This window comes from Equus przewalskii, chromosome 9 (assembly GCF_037783145.1).
Source record: "Equus przewalskii isolate Varuska chromosome 9, EquPr2, whole genome shotgun sequence".
NCBI lineage: Eukaryota > Metazoa > Chordata > Mammalia > Perissodactyla > Equidae > Equus > Equus przewalskii.
Window position 1 is genome coordinate 25,060,243 of NC_091839.1, and position 27,915 is coordinate 25,088,157.

At 43.5% G+C, this 27,915-nt stretch overlaps 2 protein-coding genes across 2 annotated transcripts; both read left to right on the top strand.

Annotated features, from left to right (window-relative positions):
* The first annotated feature begins 10,025 nt into the window (after positions 1-10,025).
* On the top strand, positions 10,026-10,991 carry LOC103556513 (olfactory receptor 2A1/2A42-like). Its single transcript, XM_008528672.2, has one exon. It carries the CDS (start codon positions 10,026-10,028, stop codon positions 10,989-10,991), a length of 966 nt encoding a protein of 321 aa, XP_008526894.1.
* A 6,371-nt stretch (positions 10,992-17,362) lies between these two features.
* On the top strand, positions 17,363-25,954 carry LOC103556511 (olfactory receptor 10A7-like). Its single transcript, XM_008528671.2, has 2 exons — positions 17,363-18,569; positions 23,150-25,954. The coding sequence occupies exon 1, from the start codon at positions 17,518-17,520 to the stop codon at positions 18,499-18,501; it is 984 nt and encodes a 327-aa protein (XP_008526893.2). The 5' UTR covers positions 17,363-17,517; the 3' UTR covers positions 18,502-18,569; positions 23,150-25,954.
* The last annotated feature ends 1,961 nt before the right edge of the window (positions 25,955-27,915 follow it).

Sequence of the window (27,915 nt, forward strand, 5' to 3'; positions counted from 1 at the left end):
GTTCAGGCTGTGAACTGTGTGTTATTTCTTTGCAACAGTTCTACGGAGGATAGACACACTTACACATTTGTACACACTTACACAGAAACACACAAAAACTCATATTTTAAAAAGTGGTTCTGGGGCCAGCCCAGTGGCGTAGTGGTTAAGTTTGCACATTCCGCTTTCGTGGTCCGGGGTCCACCGGTTCAGATCCCTGGTGTGGACATGGCACCACTCATCAAGCCATGCTGTGGCAGGTGTCTCACATATAAAGTAGAGGAAGATAGGCATGGATGTTAGCTCAGGTCCAGTCTTCCTCAGCAAAAAAAGAGGAAAATTGGCAGCAGATGTTAGCTCAGGGCTGATCTTCCTAAAAAAATGTGGTTCTATACTATTTTCCCTGAGGAAATCAAGCAAGGTCAGTGTGTGTGTGTGTGTGTGTGTGATGTGGACAAGAAGGAAACTGTTCTAGAAATTCTCAATGACTGAAGGGGAAAAGGGATGACTAGATGGTGCCCTTCACATATTGACTACTCTTACAGCCTGTTTCAGGCCACAGAGGCCAGCCCCCAGTAAGAACTGACTGTAGTCTTATCTGCTGCCTCAGTAGCTCACTCTAGGAAGCCACAAGCGGTGTGTGCATTTTAGAAGCATTTGTACTGCTGCAAGAGTGGCACCTGCCAACTTGTGCTTTCCTACCCGGGCAGTGTGTTTCTGTCAGGAGCTATGAAAGATCTCGGATTTCACTCTAGGTATAAATGGTAGAAGACGCTGATAGAAGACAAGAGACTACTGGGTCAGAGACAAAGGACTTTAGTACTCCAGCTAAAGAAGTAGCTAGTGCTTCATGTTTGTTTGTGTCAGTTATCCATGCTGTCTAAGTCCCACAGGGACAATCGCAAAGAGCTTTTGATGGATAACGACGTGTGCAGTGGGTTGCATTACAGGAGAGGAACACTGAGTTTGGAGGATTTACTCTTTGTAGTCAGTGGAAGCAAGTGTGCTCTTTCTCCTTGTAGGAGACGTACTTTCATGCTGCAAGGTTTCTCACCGCCAATGCAAGCCTGAGAATTGTCTTTGGGAAAGAGTAGTCAGGTTTGTAGTCCTGGCATTCTCTTCAAGAAGCTGCATGGATACTCAGGACCCAGTGATGATTGCTTCTCCCAACACCCTCCCTTCCCTCTCCAGTGCTCTCTAGTGTGGTCCCATTTGGCAAAAGGGGAAAATTGAAGCACAAAGAGTGACAGACTAGCCCAAGACCCGCCACTTGACACTGGTACAGGCAAGATTGAAACCAGTTCATCTGATGTGATGCCCCCTTGCAGCATATCATTGCTGCATATTGCAAGGAAAAGACTAGATATTAAGTTTTCAGCTGGCTGTGGTTCCCTTCTGTCCTGGCCTGGCTGACTCTACGCTATCCCCTATGACAGAGGTGTCATACTTTCCCATTTTGCAGAGAATTTTGAAAATCATAATCATAGGTGGCATGTTTAACTACTGCTGTGTACTAAACTCTCCAAATTACTTTACTTGCATTATTTCCTTGTCCATAAGTTCGATATTATCTTTATAGGAAAGACTGGTACTTTGCACGGAGAAAGCAGGCAACTATCTCCATGGTTAAGCCTTTGACTCAATCTGCCCGACCCCTGTCTTATGTGAGATCTGTCCGTGGTGCTGAAATCACAGTGAGACTATGGTCTCGATGACGGCTAAGGGAGGCAGGTGATGCTAACTGTCTTGTGCGAAGGTGACCTTAAAGCATATTTATGGGGGTAAAGTGAGGTCAAGCTCCATAGTTTTTTAAAGAAGAACCGGGGTCATGACATGCCTTCAGCCACACATCTAGTCTTGGTATGGATTTATCCCATCACTCCACAGTCACATAGCATACACATGTGAAGGACCCATGCTGGGTGCTGAGGCCATAGAGTAGAGATAAAGTATCTGTTATTCCTGAATTCAAAGTACCTACAGTCCATGATGTGTCTTTGGGTCTATGGTGTGTGTAGGTACTATGCTGATTACAAAATTCACATGCTTGTTTCCTTAATTTTAGAGCAGTGCCTATATATAAAATTGTATTGATTGTTAAAAAATTGAGTTTCATGACCCTGAAAAAAAAATCATACTATTTTTAAGGACAGATGACAAAAAAGAGGAAAAAGGACAATATGGGAGAAGGAGAGTGACAATATGGTGGGAGAGAAAGTGAAAGAGTGGGAGAAAAGTACCTTCAGATAGAAAGAAATTCTAGGAGAGAAATAGAGAAGTAAATAGAGAAAGTCAGAGAGAGACAGAGAGTAGAAGAAACCAGAGATGCAGATAGTGACCAGGTGAGTCAGAGAGACAAAGAGAAATGAAACAGAGTGAGGGACAGAAAGGTGGTGACAGGGAGACAAATAGAGATATTTGCAAAGACTACAGCAGAGAAAGACTAAGGAAAAAAGGCAGAGATATAAAGAACGATGAGACATTGAAAAGGGAGGCAGAGAGAGAACTTCAGTGAAAGGGATGGGGAGATATTTAAACAGATCTATGAAAAGGGAAAAGACAGGAAGAGAAGGAAAGAGGGAGGAAAATACAAAAGACAAAGAAATAAGCAAGGTTTCCTCCCAGGCTGCCTTCAATTCTTGCATCCAGAGAGGGTAGGCAGAGGTCCCAGAAGAGCCCAAGAGAGTCTGTGCTCTTGTGCCAAGGCCTCCCCACCAAAACCTCATTAGCAATGGCCAATTAGGGTTCCTTGTGGGAGCTGAGGGTGGTGCCCAGAGCCCTGGCCTGGGGTGCATGTTCAAAATGGGGAGACTGATAGTTACCTCCTTCAGTCCCTCATGACAAGGTTCTCCAAGGAACCAGTTAGAACACTTTAACTCTTCCTGTGATGAGGCCAATTGGACTTCTTGCCACCGTCTCAGCTTCTTAGCCCCAGCACCGTGAATCCCAGACGGAGTGCCCACCGCTAGTCTTGGGCAACCATCTGACTGCCCTGCTATGGGGATGTGGAGCTTTGAAGCTGCCTCATGGTGAAGAAGGAATTAGGAGATTTCTGTGTGGAGGTGAGTCTGTGGCAGGTCATGGATTCCTGGGGAGACTCACATGCAGGCATTTTTGTGCTTCAGAGATCCCAACGTGCAAAATCACTTATGAGTGAGTGTGTTTATGAGGGTGATTTTTCTCCTCAAAGACTGTCGTGACCCGAATGGCACACACTAGCTCTGCATGCACCTCTCCCATATGGCCTCACCTGCACCCATGACTTCAGTTGTTTTTTAAGTGCTGAGGGCATTTGATCATCCCAAATCTCCATCTCTAGCCATCATCCCTCTCCTGAGCCCCAGAGTCATGTATACAATTGCCTATTGTAGACACTATTTTTTGCCCTTCCCCAAAGCCCTAAAAAACAACAATTTCAAGAGACCAAGTTGCCTTCCAAAATGTGGGAGTATTTGGAGAGCAAGGATTCTTAACATTCATTACATTCATCAAATTATGAACACAGCTGCACATGCATAAGACCCCTGTTCACTCAGAGACTAGAACCCACAACTTTTCTCTGATTACCTCAGGTTTTGCAAATCAGAATTGTGCCCTCTGTCGTGCTCCATGTCTTCTAGCTCCTACATGATCTGCCCCGTGCTGGCCTCTCCATCCTCATCCATATCATCTTTCCTTTTACTCACAACACTCTGGCCACTGACCTTCTGTCTGTTAAACCAACCAAGCTACTCCTGCCTCAGGACATTTTCACTTGCTGCTCCTCCACCTTGAATGTTCTTTCTCCAGAGCTTCACTTTGTGGATCCTCCTCGTCTTCAGGATATCCGCATATCTAACATGTGACTCAAGTGTTACATTCACCGGCCTCTGCTTTAAAATAACCCACTTGTTGATCACATTCTATCATATTACACCCTGGTATTTCCTCCATAATGCATAGTCTCTCTATGAAATCACAGGACTGATTAATTGTTAGTTGGTTGGTTATCTCTCTCCTAAGCTGCAATATAAATTCCGTGAGAGGAGGGACATCATCTATGAGTTTCTCCAATGAACCCCAGGGCCCAGCACAGTTCCTAACATTTGTTAAGCAGGTGTTCAATAAATGCTTGAGAGGGTGAACAGCAAGGCATAAAGGTCTCTAGAGGCTGATGTATAAGTGGAAGGTGCTGGGGGTGCTGGAAAGATATTCCAAGGGATGAAGGGTCTCGTAGGAGTGTTAAGGAATTTCCACCTTATCCTGGAGGCCAAGGAGACCCACTGAAGATTTTCAAGCAGGGGAGGGACATGATTAATATGTTGCTCAGGAAAATCACTAGTATTGAATCTGGAGATGGGGAGACAAGACAGTGGCCACTGCAGCAGACAAGACCAGAGGGGATACCCTCAATGAGGTGAGGGAGGGATGAGAGAGGGTTAGGAACCTGGGGACTTTCAGCACCATCTGTCTTTATTCTGAGATGAAAACTGCTCAGCGTTAATGAGAGTTATAGTCCCAGGAAATTTGAGAACATTTCTTTGAGTCTTTGAAGAGAAAGTCTGCTAAGTATTTTTTTTAAAAGTCTCCCTTGGTCCTTCCTTCACAAGTCTAAATATATTTAATTCTTTCAGTATTTTTCCTATAACATGGTTTCACAAAGCTTTGAACACACTGTTCTCCTCAAGGGCCCTAGAATTGGCTCAGGGACCAATCACCTCCAAATTTATATGCAAAATGTTATGCATGGGATAGTTCCTGGGGAAAGATCTATGTCTTTTCCGGACTCTCAAAAGGATCCCTGATACAAAAGAGATTAAGAACCAGTGTCTTATGATGGCTGGAGCTTGGTGTACGGGGAGACAACAACAACATCAATAAAAGTAATAGATTATAACAGTAATAATCATAACAACAACAATTATAATAGTTACACTCATAGGGCACTTTCCATGTGACAGGCATAGGGCTTTATGTGTATTAACATTTTTCAGATAAGTGTCTTTCATTTGTAAAGCAAAATATTTAGGCAGGGTTTCACCCTTTTTACTCCAACAGAATTTCTGATTTTCAGAGATTTTATTGACTTTTAAGAAAATTGTACTAAGTCATAAGTGTAAAACAACATCTCACAGAATTTATGATATTAATGTTATGTCAAATATGTACATTTTAATGGGAAGCTAAATGACTATGAGACACTTTTTAATTAGAGATCTGGTATGCACAAATTGCAAATTGTCAGAAGTTAATTTGAGACTGTATCCTCCAACATTAGTTTAAAATGAGAATAAAGTTGATATTGTAGCAATCTGAATAAACAACTTATTATTAGAGATTTTACCACAGGTAGATCTGGAAATCTATCTAGGCCATGTTGAAGATAAATTAAATAACTCTAAAATGAAAGGAAGTATGCCAACTTTGCTCATCATTATATCTCCAGCACCTAACACCAAATCTAGCCCGCAAATTGTTCACAAAGTATATTTGTAGAGTAAAGAAGAAAGTAGGCACACACTCTATATAATTATACTCTTTCTAAAAAGTTGTAGCAAAGACCTCTTGCCGGCTTCTACATTAATTTCAGCAGATCTAGACATACTTCTGTATAGACTCTAAATGCTTCTTCACTTAGCAACAATTTCAGCTTTCACGCTACAGAATGTCCAATAGACCAGTCCTAAGTAGGAATTGGAACTAATTATCTATCGAAACAATAATCAGGTTAGGATTATAATGCTCTTATAACACTGTTTACTTAACCAATATATTCTTCAAATGTTTGTGACTTAGGTATAGTAATTGTCATCACCTTACAAATGAGGAAACTGAGGGTCAGAGAGTCTACACCATTATTCCATGACAAAGGCAGAATCTTCACAGAACCAATCAGTTGCAGAGACCCCCACTCTCAGCCACTGTCCTCCATTCTTACAACAAATATATATGGGCATTTCCTCATTGAAGGCTCTGGGGTCAGCCCCAGGGATGTGGTCAGCTGGGAACAAGGCCAACAAATTCCCTGTGACTCCTGAAAGATAGGTGCCCTCTATAGACTTCCTAGGAGTGGTCTTCTCCTGGTGGAGGACCAGGCCACACTTCTCATATGTTCACTGCCTGCCCTATGCTTGTCCATTCCAGGTCCTGTGCTGAGAGAGGAGGAGTGGAGACCAGAGTCATGAGCCCAACTCTCCCCAGAATGGACTGACAGCAGCCACTGGTACAAAGGGGGAGAAGGAAGGAAAAGGAGGAGGGAGAAGCCAGGGAAAAAGTTGGGAAGGATGTTGAGAGATGAAGGAGAGAGAAAAGCAGGAAGATGAAGGGAAAGAATGATGAGGGAGAGGAATAGCCTGAGAGGAGGTGAAGAAAGTGGCTATCAGAGACAGAGAAATCTGTAGGGAGAGGAGAAAATTGAGAACTGCAAGGAACCGTGAGAGTGATAGGGAGGGAAGGAAAGAAAAGAGAGCAGAGAGAAGACAGATGTGTGAAAATAAGGGACAGGCAGAGGGAAAAGAAGGAGAAAGACATAGAGACAAATAAAGCTGGAAAGAAGGAAGAAAAAGGAAAAAGAGAAATAGAGACTAAGGAAGGAAGAGAGGGAAGCGGGAGTGAGAGAGGGAAAATGAAAGACCCAACTGGAGGATCCACAGCAGGACACAGCAGAGAAAATAAGACACAGAATAAATAGAAATGGAAGAAAACCATGGAATACAGAAGCAATGAAATAAGGAGAGGAAAGGAGAAATAGAAATGAAAGGATTGTGAGAGATCAAGAGGAAACGGGGGAAGGAGAAGACAACCCCGGAGAGGGGAAGGGAAAGAGGAGTTAGGAAGAGAGAGAGAGCAAGGAGGTGCTGACCATGGCTCTCTCTTGTGTGGGTCATGAGCTCTTAGAGAAAATTGCCCTCATTCCAGCGAAATGGACAAAGGCACCTCACAATTTAATGTTGGGGGTTTGCAGACTCCTGAAGCATGACTGTGGACTCAGGGTAACTGAGCCTGGTCCATGGAGTGGAAAAAGGGGCTTTCAGAAGCTGTGCCTGGTCCATGGAGCAAGATGAGAGGAGTGTAGAGAAAGAAATGAAGGGAGAGCAGAAGAGGTGAAAAGAAGGTGGCAGAGAGGGTGGGACTGGGTGGTGTGTAAATGACCCCTGGGTTTATGTTTGGGGATGGGGGTCATGACCCACCGGGCGAATGGGTTCCTGTGACCCCCACGTGTACACACACATGCCCCTGCCACAGGATGAGAAGACCAAAAAGAGAGGCGAAGACAGAAATGGAGGGGAACGGATAAGGGAGAAGAGAGGAAATAAAATAGGAGAGAGAGAGAAGTGGAGAGAGAACAGAATGAGGTTTTACTAAATCTCCCAAGTAATTGATCAAGCAATTCCTGTACAAAACATTACAGAAAAGAGAAAAAGAGACAATGCTATCTAGTTTATTTCAGGCATGGATAATTTTTGATTGATAACTGGTCAAAAGATTGATAGTTGACCAAACTTTTATCAGGCATGGATAATTTTGATCTGATAATTGGTCAAAATAGTATAGGAAACATAGTCTAAAAGTATAATCAATATGAAACAAAAGACCCAAATAAACTTGTAATTAAGCAAAACCAGCATTCTAACAAAATATGTATACAACATGAAACAAGTAAGTTTTATTCCAGGAATGTAAAGATGAAATATTCAATATAACTGGAATGGCATACAGAGAAGATTATTGGTTCCAAATTAAGAATGTTTAGGTTTGAATCACACCCTGAAAGTTTAAATGGCTGTATTAACTTGGGAAAATTAGTTCACCTCTCTATACCTCAGTTTTCTCATTTATAAGATGGTAATAACAGGAAAATAATAATAACATAGCAATATTAAGAAGAAAACTTACCTCATAGGGTATTTATGAGGATTAAATGTATTAATCCATGTAAAAGCTCTTGAATCACTTCCTAGGACATAATTGGTGCTCAAAAACTGTTGGATATAACTGTTCGAATGTATATCAGTGTACAGCCATGTGTCACTGAATGACAGGAATACATTCTGAGAAATGCATTGTTAGGCAATTTTATCACTGTGTGAACATTGTAGAGTATACTTACACAAACCTAGACAGTATAGCCTGCTACACACCTATGCTCTATGGTACTAATCTTATGGGGCCACCATCGTATATGTGGTCTGTTGTTGACCAAAATGTCGTTATGTGGTGCACGACTCTAATTCACGTTAACAGGATGAAGAATAATGTATGATAATGAAAAGCAATAAATGTCAGAAAAGTATTAGATATAATACAGCATTTCCTTATGATCCAAATAAACAAATATCTTAGTAGATTAGAAGAAGGGGTAACTTTCCTTAATTTGATACAGGATGTAAAGAAAAGACACAAGTAAACATTAGTTGAATCCTTATAAAGGTCAGGAGAAGGCAAGAATCTCTGCTGTCATGGCCACCATTCAACACTGTCCTCAAGTTCTCAGCCAATGCAACAAGACAAGAGAAGAAAATGAGACGAATGTGGATTCAAAAGACAGAGAGAGGAGAAAAGAATAGAGCTGGATGTGATGGTTAAAAGCCTGGCCTCAGCAGTCTGGCAAGACTTGGTTTTTTGTTTGTTTTTTCCTCTGGTTGACACTAACAAAAGATGTGTCTCAGCATTTGTTTCCTCGTGTGTAAAATGGGAATAATAATAATACCACTTTCCTTGCAAATAAGTGAGTTAGTGCATACACAGTGCTTAGTGGAATGTGTGGCCCACCCACAGTGTTCAAACAATGGCAGCTGCTGGTATTATCATTGTGAAACAGAAAGCAAGATGTAGATACAGAGAAATATGAGGTAAGAGGCAGAGGAAAGAGGGAACCAGGAGCATAAGAAATGACAGGAAGACCAGAGAAGGATGAAGGGTGTGGGAAGACAGATGGAGAAAGAAGAGAGAGGAGAGGAATAAAAACACAATATTGTGAGTGAGGCACTGTGCTAGGTGTATCCATTCATGCAACCTTCCCAACCCTGTGACATGGATTTTATGATCATTACTTTATTTATTTTTTATTTTAAAAATTATTTTATTGAGGTCGCATTGGTTTATAACATTGTGTAAATTTCAAGTGTGCATTATTATGTATCAATTTCTCTATAGACTGCATTGTGTTCACAGAAAGCCTAGCTTTCATACACCACCATACACATGTGCCCCTTTACCCCTTTCACACTCTCCCATCTCCTTCCCTTCTGGTAACCACTAATCTGTTCTCTGTATCTATCTGTTTGTTTATCTTCCTCATGTGAGTGAAATCATGTGGTATTTCTCTTATTTCACTTAGCATAATATCCTCAAGGTCCATCCACGTTGTTGCAAATGGCACAATTTAATCTTTTTTTATGCCTGAGTAGCATTCCGTTGTATATATATACCACATCTTCCTTATCCATTCATCCGTTGATAGACACTTGGCTTGCTTCCAGGTCTTGGCTATTGTGAATAATGCTGGAATGAACACAGTGGTGCATGTACCTTTTAAAATTAGTGTTTTCCTATTCTTTGGATAAATACCCAGAAGTGGGATAGCTGGATCATATGGTATTTCTATTTTTAACATTTTGAGAAATATCCGTACTGTTTTCCGTAGTGGCTGTACCAGTTTGCATTCCCACCAGCATACACTGATTGCTATCTTAAGAGAGACAAAAGTCGGGTTTGGAAAGGTTGGGAGTAACCTGGCTGGCACTGCGCAAAGACAAAGTTGAGACAGAGGAAGGGAGTGTAAGAGGAAAAACATATTGCAAAAAGAAAGGGAAAGAGAACGCAGAGTTTGGTAGGACTAGAGAGATAAGAGGGAGGAGGACGGGAGAGAGACAGAGAAGGGAGGAGGGAGGAGGGAGGAAGAGAGGGAGAGAGAGAAGGAGAGAAAAAGAAACAGAGAGACAGAGAGAGGGAGGGAAGGAAGAGGAGGTAAGAAAGCAAAGAGACAAAGGAAAAAGATCAGTGCCAACACCCCCAGCCCCAGAAGTGGCTGCAGTGGAGCCTCGCAGCTGCCTCTCTCCCCCAGGATGGGCGCGGCCAACTGGAATGAGACAGGGACCTCGGACTTCGTGCTGCTGGGGCTGTGGACCCCGCCACCCCTGCGGCCCTTGCTGTGGGCCGCCCTCCTGGCGGCCTATCTGGCCACAGTACTAGGCAACGGCGCCCTATTGGGGCTGATCGCGCTAGACCAGCGGCTGCACCGGCCCATGTACCGCCTGCTCGCCCACCTGGCGCTGCTGGACACCGCGTATGTGAGCACCACACTCCCGCAGGCGCTGGTGCACATGGTGGCACGCCGAGCCACCCTCTCCCCGGCACGCTGCGGGGCCCAGCTTTACGTGGGGATCTCCCTGGGCAGCTGCGAGGCCATTCTCCTGGCTGCCATGGCGCTGGACCGCTGCCTGGCCGTGTGCCAGCCCCTGCGCTACTCGGCCATTATGACACCCCCACACTGTGCAGCCCTGGCCGCCACCGCGTGGGCGCTGGGCTTTCTGTTGTCTGTGCCCAATGCCGCGGCTGCCCTGCGCCTGCCCTTCTGCCCCGGGAGGCCCCCGGTGGACCACTTCTTCTGCGAGCTGCCCGCTGTGCTGAGGACGGCGTGTGCGGACACCACTGCCAACCACATGCTGGTCTATGGCTTGGGCACGCCCATCCTCTTGGTGCCCTTGGCCTTCATCCTTGCCTCCTACGCCTTGATTCTGGTCGCCGTGGGCCAGCTACCTTCCGCCAATAGCCGCTTCAAGGCACTGTCCACCTGCAGCTCGCACCTGGCCGTGGTGGGTCTCTTCTACGGCACGGTGACCGCCATGTACCTGCGCCCCCGGGGATCCAGCGCTCTCCCAGCCAAGCGCCACAAGCTGGTGGCTGTTTTCTATCTTGTCATCACGCCAGTCCTGAACCCGCTCATCTACAGTCTTCGAAACCGCGAGGTGCATGCGGCAGCCCGCTATGCCCTTGCCCGGCTCCGGGGGTCGCGCGCTGTGCTTCGCTGACCTGGAGGAACCGGAAACAGAGCTGGAAGCTCCTCCCAGCTCTGACGCGTAGCTTTGTCATCTTATACACATTCCTTTAGCTCTCTGAATCGCTGAGCGCCTTTTGGTGCATTCTGTTTCTATGAATTTCTGTGCATAGGTCAGGGGCCCACCAGCATTTCCTATAAAGGATCAGATAGTAACTATTTTCAGTTTTCCCAGCTATATGCTCTCTGTCGCAACTGCTCAGCTACACCATTATGGCCTGGGAGCAGCCATAGATGATACATGAATGAATGAGTGTGGCTGTGTTCCAAAAAATCCCTTTATTTATGAACACTGAAATTTGAATTTTATATAATGCTCATTGTCAAAAAATATTCTTCTCTTGATTTTCTCTTTGACCATTTAGTAACATGAAAACTGTTTCTAGATTGAGGGCCATGGCCAACAGGCAGAAGGCCATAGTTTGCTGACCCCTGATAAAGGACAAAAGACTGACCCAATAGAATCATTGTCAGGGTGTAATAAATAAGGTATGTCAGGCATGGATTTTATGGGTTTTGGGGCCCCCAATCCAATGTAAGACATCCATTGTCACACAGACATTATAGGTTACACTTCATATAGAGTTTGTATGTGCCAAGCATTTTTATAAGGGCTTTATGTGTTCAGCTGCAGAATAACCTTATGAGGTTGCTAGCACTGTGACCCTCATTCTATACGTTTAATGGTGAGAAAACAAAGGCACAAATAAACAAGGTAACACATATGGCTAGTAAGTGATGAGTGATAGTCAAGTGCAGGCAGTCAGGTTCTAGAGCCATTTGAAACAACATAGACAGACTTAGAGGGCATTGTGCTAAGTGAAATAAGCCAGACAGAGAAAGAAAAATGCTGTAAGATCTCACTTAAACGTAGAAGCTAAAATTAAGATGGATATTGACATGGACATAGAAATAGACATACAGATACATCAACATTGAATTCAACATGGACATGAAATAGATATAGATATGGATGTAAGTAGAGAAAAAGGGATATAGATGTAGGTATAGACACAGACACAGGCATGGAGGTATCTGAAACTTCACTTACTCTTATGCCCTGAGATGCCGATATTCTCTGCTCTATTCTATTTTTAACACTGTTTGTGACTTACGGAACTGATTCGCTTTTTATAAAAAACTTAAACAGGCATCTGGCATAAAGTAGGCATTCAACAAATGACAACAGTCATTTGCTTACTCATTCATTCATTCTACAAACACATATTGAGTGCTCACAATATGACAAGAACTATTGCTGGCCCTGGAGCTGAGGCTCTGTGGTTGGGCATGACTAGTGAGCATTTACTGATGGCATGGAAAGAACAAGGCATTGTGCTAATCACTTAGAATCATGATTTATTTTGATCATCAGACACACACACAACACGAGGAGGTAGGTACTATTTTTATGACCCATTTATGGAAGAGAAAACTGTTGGTGATGATGTTCAAACCCCTTGCCCAAGCACGTGGGGAAAAGTGTGGAGCCCACACATCCACCACCATCGTCAATAGCTAGTATTTTAATTTTCTACAATAAGGCCCTTAAAAAGGCTATTTTTACCTTTGTGATTGATTGAACCATGGCGGCCATACAGGAAAGAGCACAAATCATAAGCATAGAGCTTATTTCAGCTCCCCAGACATACCGGCAGGCATGGGGTGTGGGGAAGTGGGGCCAGGATGGGGAGATGGGTAGGGGCAAACTTCAGGGGCCCTCAAACGTCAGGGTGAAGATTGCGGGTTTCTTATGTGATGACAGGAGCAGACAGAATCCAGTCCATCTGAGATATCCCGGAGGCAGGAGTTCAGAAGGAGCGTGGGATGGAGAAGCCCAGGAAGAGGGAATGTGGTGGAGGCCACAGCCTCTAGGGAAGCAGAGGCTCCACACTCCCCACCTCCCACTGCCTTCACATAGGGCACAAAGGCACGGAGTTGGTAATGAGCAGAATTCTCTGTGGGTCGAGTCCTCAAGGCTTTCATCCTGTGGCCAGAGCCAAAGATTGAAATCTCTGATTCCTGTGATCCCAGCCAGCCCCAGAGCTCCTGGATCAAGGGGGTAATCAGAGCTTTGTCCTTGGCTCCAGACAGACCAAGAAGGAGAAGGTAAGTGGGTCCTTCTTGAAGGAGAAGGGCTCCAGGCTGTGAGGGGAAGAGGTCTGGGGCTCTGCCTGACTGTGTGATGCTGGGACAGCCAAAGTCCCTCTCCAGATAGTGATGCTAATCTGTAACAGTGTTTCATGGCATTATCGTTCTTTGATCGTGATGATGATGATGGTGATGATAATGATGGTGGTAATGGTGATGAAGCTGGTGGTGGTAGGAGTAGCGATGAGATGGTAGTGATGAATTTGACAAACACTGCAAACAGTTGTTGAATGCTTACATGGCTTGTACATGATCTCGATGAATTCTCACAACAGTCTTATATGGAATAGACACCATTATTATCACCAGTTTCTAGGCCAGGATACAGAGGCTCAGAGAGGCTTAGTAAGTCACACAGCTAGTAGATGGCAGAGCTTGAGTTTAAGTTTCCATCTGGTTGGCTTTAAAATGGGCTTTCTGAAACATTTGGGGACGCTTGCTCTTTGCCAGGCCTTTCTCTTCCCACCAGGCCTGAGCCATGGGTATTATTACCTCCCATTTGCAGATGAAGGAATGGAGACCTCGTCAAGATTAAGCCCCTTGCCCAAGGTTGCGCAGCTTATGTGAGCTCTCACTCTGGGCTATTCTCACCCTGGTGTTTGGTGGGATAGTTAAGCTCTAACTCCATCCTCCCATAGCAAGCATTCCACCATTAGTGCTGTTTGCATTAAACCTCTGTTTAGGGGAGTAACTTGAAAGCAGATGATTCCTTTCCTGTCCAGAGTTGAGCATCCTAGGTGAGTCCGGGGCTGCACAGAAGGTTCTGGGTCATTCTGCATCATATGCTCGAGTCATCCCTGACATGACCAGGGAAGCCCTTGAATATGAGACCAAGGGCATGGATGACCTCGTAGGAAACAACAGTTAGTTATTTTGGCCAAGGTTTGGACACTGGCTGACATGTTGCCCCTATGAGCTGTGGGATCCCGGGCAAGTTACTTAACCTTTCAAGTCTTGGTTCCCAGCACTGTTATATGGGGATGATAGTACCGAGGACTGCCGTGAGGATTCAGTGCATTAGCAACATGCTTGAAACAACACCTGGTACAAAATACGTCCTGTCTAAGTGCTTGGTGTGTATAATATTGAGTCCCTCTCTTTCCCTCCCTGGGCAAAAGTGCTAGCCCGAACATTTATCTGTGTCATTCCCAAGAGGGCAAAGAAAATGGCAGGGATTTCATAGGTGGAGAGTGTGGATACAATAAATGCTGACAGAGAGTGGAGTTGGGAAGGTTGATGGGGAGGCTGTAGCAATGGTCCAGGTGACCCACTGGTGGATCCTGAAATCAATTTATAACGGGTTTCTCAGCCTCGGTTGTGCTGGCATTGTGGGTAGAATCATTCTGTGTTGTTGGGGGGCTATCCTGTGCACTGCAGGATGTCAGCAGCGCCCCTGTCTTCTACCCAATACAAGAGGAAGAGAATTTCTTTAAAAATGTGTGAAGGTTGAGCTAAAACTGTCAGGCATTATTGATTTAAAAAAGAAAATCAAGAGTCCATATGCAGCAGGAAGAGGAACCAATGGCGCTGCCCCTCTCTTCCTCCAAGAGTTATTTGAACTTTCTAGAGATCTGAAAGATAACGCCCCCAGACAGGAATTTGATAAACCGCTGGGTCCTGGGTCAGTATAAACACACTGATACCGTTTATGAGCTGCCGTTGATTTTTCCCACCTGCTAGTGTTTTGTTACTTTTTGCAATGTTGTAAAACAATGTTTCTCAGCCTTATTTGCAGTTCAAACAAAAGAAGGTCCTGGTGTGCATTTCTTCTTAAATAAAAAGCAATTTCTATAGTGGTGTTTCTCAAATTTCTTTTGACAATGAGAACTAGGAAGAAAGACAGTTTACTTTCTGGATAAGCACAGACATAACTGAAATGAGAGTTTCATGAAACATTCTCAACCTTATTATACACCATGATCTCATTTTAAAAAAAACAAGTCTACTCATTAAAAGAATGCCGGTCACATCCTACTAAATTTATTTCATAGTGGATCATGATCCACAAGCCGCATTTTGGAAAGTACTGCTCTGCGGCACAGGAAGGATCTGTGCTCTTCGGACGTCAGGAAACTTAGGGAGAAAACACACCGAGAAGCAGCAATGCTCCCTGATGGGCAGCTTGTTCTTAGTTTAGTGAGTCAAGCTGGTGAAGCAAATTGTGACTAAAACTTGCTCCATAAGTGCGTCCTTGAACATGGGCAGGCCCAGCAAGGGTGGAGAGGGGAATGTGGATTTAAGGAACATGGGCTTTTGCCGCTCCACGTGGCTCTGAATCCAATCCTGCTGGTCAATTTCATAAAGAGTTGATGAAATCAGACTTGATAGTCAGTCTAATTTTGCAGTAAATGATGAATGTATTCTCTTAATAAAATTTAAAAGAGGTAAGTCTAACGTTCCCCTTGACTTTTACGTCCAATTGCAGTCCTCACCTGTAGGGTAACCTCCATCATTGGTTTGGTGAGTGTCCTTCTTTACATTTATATACATATATATGAGCCTGAAGAAAAATACACAGTATCTGTCTAGATGGCCATTTTTTCATAAGTTATGTCATACCATCCTTCTCACTCTACAACTTGCTTTTATTTTTTTGCATAGTACTTCCTGAATATCTTCCATTTCCTTGTATCTGGATTGCATTCCTTTTTGATGGTTGCATAATATTCCATGTGAATCTGCCATAATTCTGCCACCTTCGAAAAACTTCTCACTGCACTTAGAATAAAATAAATAATGTCCAAATCTCTCATCTTGGCCATAATTCTGAAGAGGAGCATGACATGATATGATTTTTTTTTTTAATGAAAGGATCGTCTGGCTGCTTTCATGTTTTTAGATGAAGTGCTGAATGCTTTAGTAGAGTTTTTTCATGCAATCCTCCAAGTGAAGGAAATCCTACTATCACCACTTTACAGACAAGAAAGCAGGTTTAGAGGTGATGACACCTGCCTGAGTTTGCCCAGCTCATACATGGCAGGGCTTGGAAGAAACCCAAGTTCTCTGTCACTCAAAACCCTCTCCTGCCTCCTAATATCACTGTATCACACTTTCTCATTTACTGGTCAAGTCTCTCTTGCCAGCCTGGTGTTTTTCTTTTCAAACTGCAGGTCATGACCTATTAGTGTATCCTGAAATCAATTTATATCAAGATTTCTCAACCTCGATTCTTAGAATTTTCCTGGGTGTTGGCAGGGGGTGGGGTGTGGGTGTGGGGAGGGGGTTGTCCAGTGCACTCTAGGGTGTTTAACAGGATCCCGGTCTTCTACCCACCAGATGCCAGCAGCACCCCAGTTGTAAGAACCCAAAATGTCACCACACACTGCCAAATGTCCCTTGGAGGACCAAATCATCCCCAGTTGAGAACTACTGATTTAGATGGTCAAAACTGACATTTAAAAACATGAGACAGAATAGATTTGAACCAAACAGAGTAGAAAATAATGTTTGGGGAGAAAGTGCATATTTTTGTTTACTGTCTATTGGAAAAGGGACTCAACCATTCAATGGACTGAACTTCATTGAACATCTACTGTGTGCCAGGAAGTCCCACGTGCCATGAACACAGCTGCAAACCAGGCAGAAAAGCCCTCAGGGATGTGACGCTGTGAGTGGGGCAGGCAGATGACAGACAAGTGAGCAATAAACCAGGCCACTTCTGCTGTGCTTTCAGGGACAGACGGTGCCCTAGAGAGTGACCAGGGCATGGACACATTAGGGGGCAGGTCACTAGGAAGGGACTCTCTGAGGAGGAGGGGCATCTTAGCTGATATTTGTAGGAAGAGAAGAAAACTGTCATGCAAACACCCGGGAGAGAAGTATCTGAAGCGGAGGGCCCTGAGGTGGGAAAGAAATGGCAGATATTTGGGAAATGAAGTCTTTGAAGCTGGAATTAGAAAGCAAGATCAGAAGGAGATGGGACGGAGAGGTAGCCAGTCCACACAGGACCTTTGTAAAAGAGAAACCGTGATACAAATATCCAGGGAAAGAGCCACTCAAGGGGAGGGAATGGCCAGTGCAAAGGCCCTGAGGCAGGACAAGCCATTGTGGACGAAGCTCAGTGGAGATGAGGTCACAGGGAGGGGAGGGGCAGGCCAGCCAGGGCTTCGTGGGCCTTGGTAAGGGTGTTGATTCTCATTCCACGTTCACTGGGCGTGCAAGGAGGGTTCTGGGTGCGGCATGTTCTGATCTGCCGTTTAATAAGATCCGTCCGCTGCTCGGTGTCGCGTGCGCTGTAGGGGACAGAGGCAAGGCAGGCGCTATTCTCCTCTATACGCTTCTCCTTACGTCTTCCTCTCCCCCAGGCTCTGTGCCTCCCTGGGTGCGGTCCCCACGGCCCCCCTGGGTCCATGACGGTGGCCCTGGGCTCCCCCGGCGCCCCCGCAGCCCCGCCCTGGGCCAACCAGAGCTCGGGCCGCGAGTTCTTCCTTCTGGGCTTCGCGCACGTGCCGGCGCTGCGGCCGCTGCTGGCTGTGCTCTTCCTGGCCATGTTCCTGCTCACGCTGCTGGGCAACGCGCTCATCGTGCTGCTGACCGCCCTGGACCCGGCCCTGCGCGCGCCCATGTACTTCTTCCTGCGCCATTTGGCCCTGGTGGAGATCTGCTTCTCGCTGGACATCGTGCCCCAGCTGCTGGTGACCCTGTTGCGGCCCGGGCGGGGAGTGTCACCTGCGGGCTGTGCCCTGCAGCTGCTCCTGGTGCTGTCCTGTGTCACTTCCGAGTGCTTCCTCCTGACCGCCATGGCCTGGGACCGCTACGTGGCCATCTGCAGGCCCCTGCGCTATGGCGCCATCGTGAGCCCACGAGTCTGCCACCTGCTGGCCGCCACGTGCTGGCTGGCTGGAGTCCCCGTGTCACTGGTCTTCACAGTCTGGCTGTTCCACTTCCCCTTCTGTGGACCACGTGGCATCCGCCACTTCTTCTGTGACATCGCCCCTCTGCTGAGCTTGGTGTGTGCGGACACCAGGGTCTTGGAGGCCAACGTGTTGGCGGCCACGGTGCTGATTATGATTGTTCCCTTCTGTCTGATAGCCGTGTCCTACACCAAGATTCTGGCCACTGTCCTCCAGATGCCATCAGCCACTGGGCGCCACAAGGCCCTGTCCACATGCGCCTCCCACCTCATTGTGGTGGTTCTGTTTTATGGCACAACAGGGGTCATCCACTTGCGACCCAAGGCCAGCTGCTCCCCAGAGAGCAAGCAGGTGGTGTCCCTCTCCTACACCCTGGTGACCCCCATGCTCAATCCCCTCGTCTACAGCCTTCGGAACAAGGAAGTGAAGGCTGCCCTGGGGCGCGCATGTGTTCAAAGAAGAGGAATTCGTATTCCATGACCTCTCTGTGATCGCAGAACCATTCATCCAACCGTTTCCTGGACTCTCCTACCTGGAGTGGCCTTTAGGTACCTCAATGTGCATTAACCTGAATTCTTTCTGATTCTCCTCATGTGATTCCCTCTTTTGGCAATGGCACCAACACTTCCCTAATGACTGTTTTGAATCCAGCCATCATTCAGGTGCATTCAGTTTGTTGAGTATGATAAGGCTCTGTTCCTGGTAGTGGAGCACGAGCTGTATCCATGTTTGAAAGCATGGTAAGGTGCCAGCCCTGTGACATAGTGGTTAACTTTGGTGTACTCTGCTTCAGAGGCCTGGATTTGCGGGTTCAAATCCTGGGTGTGGACCTACATCACTTGTCAGCCATGCTGTGGCAGTGACCTACATACAAAATAGAGGAAGGTTAGCACAGATGTCAGTTCAGGGCTAATATTCCTCAAGCAAAAAAAAGAGAAGATTGGCAATAGATGTTAACTCAGGGCAAATCTTCTTCAGCAAAAATAAACAAATAAATAAATAATAAAAAAATAAAACCATGGTAATAGCACAGTTCCTGTGGAAGTGATGTTGCCGGCTTTAGCAAATATAAATGCAAGACACTTAGTTAAACTTGAATTTCAGATAAACAATAAATAATTTTTGAGTATGTCTCATGCAATATTTTTTGCAATTATTTTTGAGTATAAGAGTGTCCTTCTTTCTCATGGCTGAATAATATTCCATCGTGTATATATACCATGTCTTCTTTATATACCACATCTTCTTTATCCATTCATCTGTTGATGCATGCTTAGGTTGTTTCCGTGTCTTGGCTATTGTGAATAATAAGACAATAAACACAGAAGTGCATATATTTCTTAAATATCCTGTTTTCATTTAATTTGGGTATATACCATGAAGTAGCATTGCTGGATCATATGGTAGTTCTATTTTTAATTTCTTGAGGAATCTCCATACTGTTTTCCAAAATGGCTGCACCAATTTACATTCCCGCCAACAGTGCACAGGGTTCCCTTTTCTCCACATCTTCTCCAGCAGTTATCTCTTGTCTGCTTGATGATAGCCATTCTCATAGGTGTGAGTTGATATCTCATTGTGGTTTGATTTTCATTTCCCTGATGATTAGTGATGTCGAGCACCTTTTCATGTACCTGTTGCCCATTTGTATGTCTTCTTTGGAAAAATGTCTACTCAATTACAATTTTAAGTCTGTCTGTGTGATGACTTGGTTAATGTCTGTCATTTCCCTACTAAACTGTAAGTTGACCATGTCTAATTCTACTCATTATTTACTCCTCACCACCTGGCACCATGTCTGACACATAGTAGTCACTCAATAAATGTTTGCTGAAAGGATGAATAAAGAATGAATGATATTCAGATATGCTTTTCAGGACTTCCCATCTTTGAGAGGCCTGGGGTCTCCCTCCAGAGTGTCAACAGGGCAGCAAGCGCTGATGTGATGCCCTAAGACAGCTGGGCTGGGAGACACCTGCAGTGATGTGTGCCCATCACCCACTTCCCCTTCTCCTGGCCAATAGCTCCTCTAGTTTTAGGAAGGAGCAGTTACTCTGCACTCTAGCTGTTTCAGTTGGCATTGGCCCTTCCATGGAGCCACTACTGTATTTTACCTCTGTGAGCAATTTTTGTTTCTGAGATTAGCAAGGACTCAAGTCAGTCCAGTCAAAATAAGTCTCAATAATTGTGCTGGTCCATCTGGGGCAAGACTTGTTCTCTTTCTGTCGTACTTGAGGCTGGGGGATATAGACCTGGACTTGCCGAGAAGCACCTAGAAGTGGTACATCAGGAATAAATGCGTATAATTGCAAGAAGATTCATAAAATGGAGAAAGACACCAAGTCCTGACATCGTTGTCGCAGTATCTGAATTTCTTTGTGCCATATTACCCTGGATTTTCAGTTCATGAGTCAATAAATTCCAATTTTTTATCTTAATCAATTTTGAGTTTGATTTTTTGTTTGCAATTGAAAGAGGCAAGATATTAAATCAGTTATCTGAGTCCTGAATTTGGTCCATGCCTGACTCATCCTCCTCCGTGCCCCTTTCAATAGCCCCAACTCATGGCCTTTTCTCAGCTGGACACAGCTACAGCTTGGAGTTGATGTTCATCCTTCAAATCCACTTAGCAAAACTGAAAGTCATGCTCACTCCATTCCACATTTCTCCCAGAATAACTTCCTTTATTCCTTCTTCCCTTTCTGCAAGTATTTATGTAGTAGTTCTACTGCTGCATGCCTTGGATGAAAGATGAATAGGACCGTATCCTGTCTTCAAGGACCTTATGGTGTGGTACTGATTTCCTTATCTGATGCATCTTTAATAAGTCTTCGTTAATAATATTCTCTTCTCTCATTCACTACTGATAGGAGGGTACACCAGAACAAGTTTCTAGGGAGCAACTTGGTAATATCTCTCAACATTGATATTTTATATTTCTTTTGATCCAAAAATGCCACATCTAGGAATTTACTTACAACTACACTTGCACCAATACATAGAGACATTTGTACATGAACGTTCACTTTAGAATTGTCTATAATGGTAAAAAACATGAATAAACTTAAATTTATACCATTGGGATTGGTAAAATAAATTATGGTGCCTAATATACAATGGAATACTATATAACTGTTAAAAATTATGAGAGAGACCTACATAGTGATATAGAAAGATGAACCATGATATAGGGTTAAACAAAGAAGTTGTAAGAGTATGCATAGCATGATCCCATTTGTAAAAAAAAAAAAAAAGCACACACATACATACACACGTGTGTGTGTGTGAAAGATATATAACAATTGTTTCTCACATTACCTATGAATAGCTGTCTTGAAATTGGAAAGGGAGTATTCACTTCCATAGGACTCAAACTTCTTATAAAAAGCAAATATTTGTTTCAAAATTTAAACAATTGTAAACTTCCTCCAAGTACGTTGACACCTCTTCAATCTTTCGATATTGGTATAAAATCCACACCAAGCCCTCAACTACTAAAGCATGAAGATATTAACTAAATTTAACACAAAAGATTATAGTTATGGGGGAAATATTTTCACACAACTAGTATCTGGTGTTATCAGGATTTTAACCTGAGCCTCCCTCCAAAGCCTTGTTTCTTATGCTTACCTAACCTGGTTGTGATTTACCTTATGAATACCCATTTTGTTGACCCAGCTTGCTGAACTGAGCTTCTTTACATAGAAACAGGTGCCATAATTCCCCTCACCAGGACACATCAGGTGTTGGAAGCCACTCCCATGTCCATGAGCTCCAACTAGGTCTGGGTCCTGCCCTAAAGACCCCTGATCTAAAGACATCTAACTATCCCCAGGCAGCATTGAACAAAAGGTGGTTGGGGCCACAAAAGAATTGAAACCAGAGTCTCAAAGAGATAATTGTACACCCATGTTCATAGCAGTTTTATTCACAATAGCTAAGAGGTGGAAGCAAGTGTCTATCGACAGATAAATGGATAAACAAAATGTGGAGTACACACACAATGGAATATTAGTCAGCCTTAAAAAGGAAAGGAATTCTGATGTATGACACAATGTTGGTGAACCTTGAGGACATTATGCTAAAAGAAATAAGCTAGACTGAAAATGGAAAACACCGTATGATTCCACTCATATGAGGTACCTAGTGTCATCAAATTCATAGAGACAGAAAGTAGAATGGTGGTTTCCAGGGGAGGAAAGAATGAGGAGTTAGTGTTTAGTTGGTACAGAGTTTCAGTTTTGCAAGGTGACAGGAGTCCCGGAGATGGATGGCAGTGATGGTACAACAATGTGAATATACTTAATGTCACTGAACTGTACACTTATAAACATGGCTAAAATGGTAAATTTTATGTTGTGTATGCTTACTAATTAAAAATACATTAAAAAACGAGGGTTGGGATCAGTGATAAAGGAAGCCGGTGATAGCTTTCCCAAATAATTCAACCTCAAAGGATGAATAATATTTCTACAGGAGAAAGGGAGACAGGGGATGGGACCCCAGGCAGAAGGATCAGGAAAAGCCAAGATGCAGAAGTATGAAAGGGAACTAAGTGTTCCAGGCATGGGGAGGAGTCAGAGACAGTGCATAATCATACCAAATGAGGCAAGAAAATTTTTTTGGTACAAATAATGTAGGGCCTGGAATATCATACTAAGAAAATTTTAGTTCATACAGAAGACAAAGTAGAGAGTGCTTTTAAAAAAATCTTGCATGAGACATAATATGTGTCTGCCATACGTATGGGGTCTTTCGTGACTTATGCTGAGTGGAGATAATCTTAGAAGGCTTCCTGAACCTTCAATTCAGTTACCACATTCTCTTGAAAGTCTTCTAGAAGTCCCCATACTACAGTCTCTTTCTCTCTGCTTCCCCAATTTCTAGCCCACATCTAGTTCCAAATCTGCCTTTACCACAGACTTTGGAGGAAGAAGGAATGTCTAATTTACTTTTGTGTTCCTAGCACACAGAACGCATTCTAGCAAACGGTAGAGTATCAATGAATGCTTATTGATATGACCTAAAGATGAATTCCAACTTGGGAGTGCCTTTGCCCTCTTCCCTCAAGCCCAATTTAGACTAAAAAAAAAAAAAAATCTTTCCCATCTGTTCTTTATTTCCACAGAGATTAGAGGAGGGAGGTCTCAGAGATCCATAGCTTTGGTTTATGCTGGCTTCTTCTGCTTGCCTTCTTGCTGTGAGGACGGAGGGAACTTGGCAGTGCCCAGACAACACCAGTTCAGAAGATGCAGCGGGTAAAGGTGAATAAAGGTGTGAGAAGGGTCTGGTGAGAACTCCAGCTCAGTACCAAGGACAGCTCCTTCCAGGCTGCCATGAATTCAAGGAGCTATCCTTGTCTTCTGACCACTGAACCTCTGGCTCCATTCCTGAAAATTCTGTCCCCATCTGAGTGGATGCTCAGGCCATCTGGTCACTTACCAGAGACCCTAAGGAAGGAAGAAGACTAACAGTAAACATTCTGATATATCCATCTCACTTGAGCTATTCAGGTAGGGAGAATGGATAACTCACTTGGGGGCAAAGGGAAGGGAATATCAAGATGAGAAGAAAAGAAATGGTAAGTATAGCACATCTACTCGATGCCAAGTCCTTTTCTGAGTGCTTTCCTTGTATTATCTCCATTAATACTCTCAATAACCCTATGATGTAGTTGCAAATACAATTCCTATTTTACAGTTGGAGAACCAGAAGGTCAGCAAGAGTAAGTAAAAATACTCAATTTCATACAAGTAAGAGTAGAGCATTTGGAGTTAAAGTCCAGGTCCATGTGGTTCTACTGCCTGAATTCTTTCTACCGTACCAAGATGTCTCTCAGGGATGACTGAAAAGGAGTGGCTGGATTGGGAGCTGGATACCTGGGCTGAAGTTCCCAGTTACCTGATTGAACTTGGTCAAAGTGTGGTTACATCTTTATGTCTTTGCTAGTATGGTTCTTTCTTCTGGGTTGCCCATCACTCTTCCCATTTTCTAGCTTTCAGGATTCTACCAGTCCTTCAAGTCTCAGTTAAAATATCAGATCCTCCGCGAGGCTTTCCCAGTCCTTCCTTCTAGAAGTAAAACTCCTTCATCAAACCTCTACCCTGCCTTGCTGTTTTCATGGCTGCCTCCTCTGTTAGAATGGATTAAATTAATATGCCAGCACTGAAATCTCCAGTTTGGAGGTCAGGCCAAAGGATAGCTTCACTGTATAGATTCAAACATGTGCAACTTCTTTCACACAGAGAGGCAGCAAAGTCTAGAAGAATGATCACTGGCTTCAGAGTCAGATAGACACAGGTTTGACTGTTGGATTAGCCACTAACTATCTGTGTGACCTTAGTCAAATTTCTTCACCTCTCTAAGCTTTAGTTCCTCTTCTGCAAAATTCAGAGCACAATACTTCACTCACAGAGTAGTTACAACCTGGATAGTGAAACAATGTATATATGATAAATGGTACCTATATTTTGATGGCATACTACTTAATAATAATGGTGAGCATTTATTATTTACCACTTGTGAGAAACTTGGCACATGGCAAGCCTATACGTACTAAAACCATCCCCAAATTGCATAAAAGGAAACCGAAGTTCTGAGGACTTGTAACCGTCCAAAGCTTCACAGCTATAAAGTGGAAGATCTAATATTCAGAGCCAGGCCTATCTGACTCTTCTTTATAATGGAGGTATTACATAATTTGAGATGAAGATAATTACACCTCTCTTTTTTTTTCAGAAAAAGCTATTGAGGGTCAGAAACGTAAAGTAACTTGCCCAAGATTAGCCGATAGGAAAGAATCAGATAGAAAACTCCTCTGAGTGATCCGTATCTTGTTCATTGCCATATCCCCGTTGTGCGGAGCACAGTGGATAGTACGTTATTGATGCTTGATAAATGTTTGTGAGATGAAGCAAAGATCCTAGTCACTGTGCACTCTGATTTTGGGCCTAAGAATTCCAAAGTGACCTTTAAAGTTAAGTTGGTTGGTTTTTATGTGAGTAAGCAAAAAAACACCTCTTGGTGTCTAAGGTCTGTGAGGTTTGACTCATGGGAGACTTCATAGCAGAGGTAAGTCTGGTGCAGGTGCAAAGAGAGGAATTATTAACAGAAGCAGGGTCAGAGAGAAAGTGGATCCTAGAAGAGAAAATTCCACGAGGGGAGGGAAACTCAAAAAGAAGAGGGGAGTTAAGAAATTGTTTAGAACCGAGGGCAGCTTCACCACGCGGTGCTAAAACTGCTTGCCTGGAGAGTCGTATTCAGAACCACGGACAGCTGCCCCGCGGCGGGGACGAATGCTCTCAGGGCAGCTGTGAGGTGCTTGTTTCAGAACTGGGGACAGCTCCAACCACTACTGGACTGAAGAGAGTAGACTTCGGTTGAGCATTAAGCATACTAATCTCATTGCCTTATTTAATCTTCTCTGAAATTAGATATGTAATCCAGGGAACTGAGACCCAGAGCAGTGAAGTACCCAGGTGGATATGGCTCCAGAAGGCAGACCTTCATCTCTAAACCAAACTAAATTGAGTACCAACTCCATAATCTACTGAGAGACCTTGAGCAATGCCTTCTACTTTCTAAGGCTCTGATTCTTCATTGGCAAAGTGGGGCTAAGAAAGATTACTCCACAGGGTCTTTGGCGTGATGAAGTAGAATCTTATTTACAGCTTCTTTGTCCAGGATCTTAAGCTTTTATAGCTTCAGGCATTTCGCATCTGGTATTTTGGGAAACTCATCCGTTTTAATTATGTAATCATAACACCAGCCACAACCCTTGCCTCTGTGTAGGTATTTTTGGTTTCCTCCTATAGAAAATGGAGATGTCAAACTGAGTGCCTTCAAATGGCTTTTCCAGCCCTAACATTTCCTTCCTAGAAGGGAAGAATAATTTTCTTTTCCTCTTTGGTCAACATGTTTCAAAAAAATAAAATGAAAATTTCACCCCAAACCCCAAGAGATAAAGGAGAAAATAATGAGTTATGCAGTCAGCCACACCTGGGAAGTTTGAATCTGTATTCTACTATAGATTGAGAGGCCTTGTGGAAACTATTTGACTCTTTGATCATTAGTTACTACATCTGTAAAATGGGAACATTGATTCTCACTTCTCAGTGTTGTGATGTGGATATAATATGAATAAAAATCACCTGATGCAATATTTGGCATTTGGGAAATGCTGATAAGTGAGAATTATTGTTATTGCCAGTCCAGTCTTCACTATGGCACTGAGGATCCCAGAATTTATTTATGAGCCAACCAGGATGGAGGGAAGTTGACTTGCTCAAAGCCCTCTTAGGGAGAAAGCGGCATGTCAAGGACTCAAAGATATGTCTGTTTTATTGCAAAGAAGATCCTTGTAAAAGGCATAAGACTAGGATTAGAGTCAGCCTCATCTGTCCTGTGCAGTTGCGATAGACATAGCTTCGTCTGTCCTCAGGAAGGTTTTGTGAAAGTGATGAGACTTAAGATAGGTCTTAAAGAGGCCGAGGGCATGTTTCATAAACAATGCAATCTCATGCAAGACATTGATGGGTAGCAAAATCAGACAGAACTGATTTGAAAAATCCCAGGGTTCTCACTTTGTAGTTGTAGCCTCTGGGAACCACAGTTTCTTGGTCTTTAACAATAAGTGAAATGAGAACTACTTTGCATGGTATTGAAAAATGAATGAAATCTTTTGTTAAAAGGACCCAGTCTGGATATAAGTATAAGTAATAAATGTTATCTTTGTCTTTATAACAAGAGATTTTTTTCTGGGTGAGGGGGGGAGATAGAGTTCTCTCCAAAAGGAATCAGGAATCAAAGTTCCACTTGTTTTTCTAGAAAATTACCATAGCTGACTCTCTTCTCTAATAAATGGTGGTAACTTTTATCAGTAAATGTGATCAAATCAATAGAAGAATCTCATAATAGAGAGATAAGGATTATTCTCTACTCCAAGATACCTAGAAGAACCGCTGAAGTCCATATAGAGTTGTTTTTTTGTAAAATGCAATCTAAAAAGAGACAGATCCAATGTTGTCAAAATTAATAACTCGTTTGTATACAACTTTCCTTTTCATTTTCTTACATAATCTCCACAACATCTCATGGGGGTCAATATCATTCTCCTCATTTCACAGAGAAAAAACCTAAGGGCTTGCATAAATCAAAAAATGTACTAAAGGTTGTAATAAGTAGATAAGGCAGTATTTCTGATCCCAAGGTGACTGTTCTTCCAACCACATATCACTGACTCTCTTCAAAATCAATGACCATCAGAGATTGAAGAGAAGGTCACCAAGGAAGAGTCCCAATGCTCCCAGACAACATCCCCTATCATTTGTTGCTTCACCTACTGAGAAATGTGATGCCTAGAAATTCATCTTTGATCCACTATTCCTTGAATAAACACATATTGAGCATCTATAATGTAGCAGGCAATGTACTCCTTTGCTAGGCATTGGGGATAGATTTCAGAGTGAGACAGATCTCATCCCTTCCCTCAGGAGGCTTACAATCCAGTTGGAGAGACATTGAATAACCGAACAAACACACAGGAAATTTAAAATGATTATAATCACCCTGAAAGGAAGTAGTTGGATACAGGAATAGAAAATAATGGCATAGGGTTTGACAGAGGATTTTCAAGGAAGGCTGATACGAGGACAATACATTGAAAACTTATTGAAGACAATGATAAGCAACATGATGTTTATTCTAAGAACAATGGGGAATCTGTCAAGAGTTTTAAGCAGAGGAGTGACCCTATATGATATACGATTTTGAAGGACCCCACTAGCTGGTACCTGAAGAAGGATGGACCATAGAGGACAAGGATAGAAGCAGAGAAACCAGAAAAGAAATTATTTCATTTACTCAGGTGAGATAATGGCTTGGATCTAGGGCAAG

Bases quoted from the DNA above. Each gene is read 5' to 3' on its own strand.
- LOC103556511 (XM_008528671.2), top strand. From the start codon at position 17,518: ATGACGGTGGCCCTGGGCTCCCCCGGCGCCCCCGCAGCCCCGCCCTGG.
- LOC103556513 (XM_008528672.2), top strand. From the start codon at position 10,026: ATGGGCGCGGCCAACTGGAATGAGACAGGGACCTCGGACTTCGTGCTG.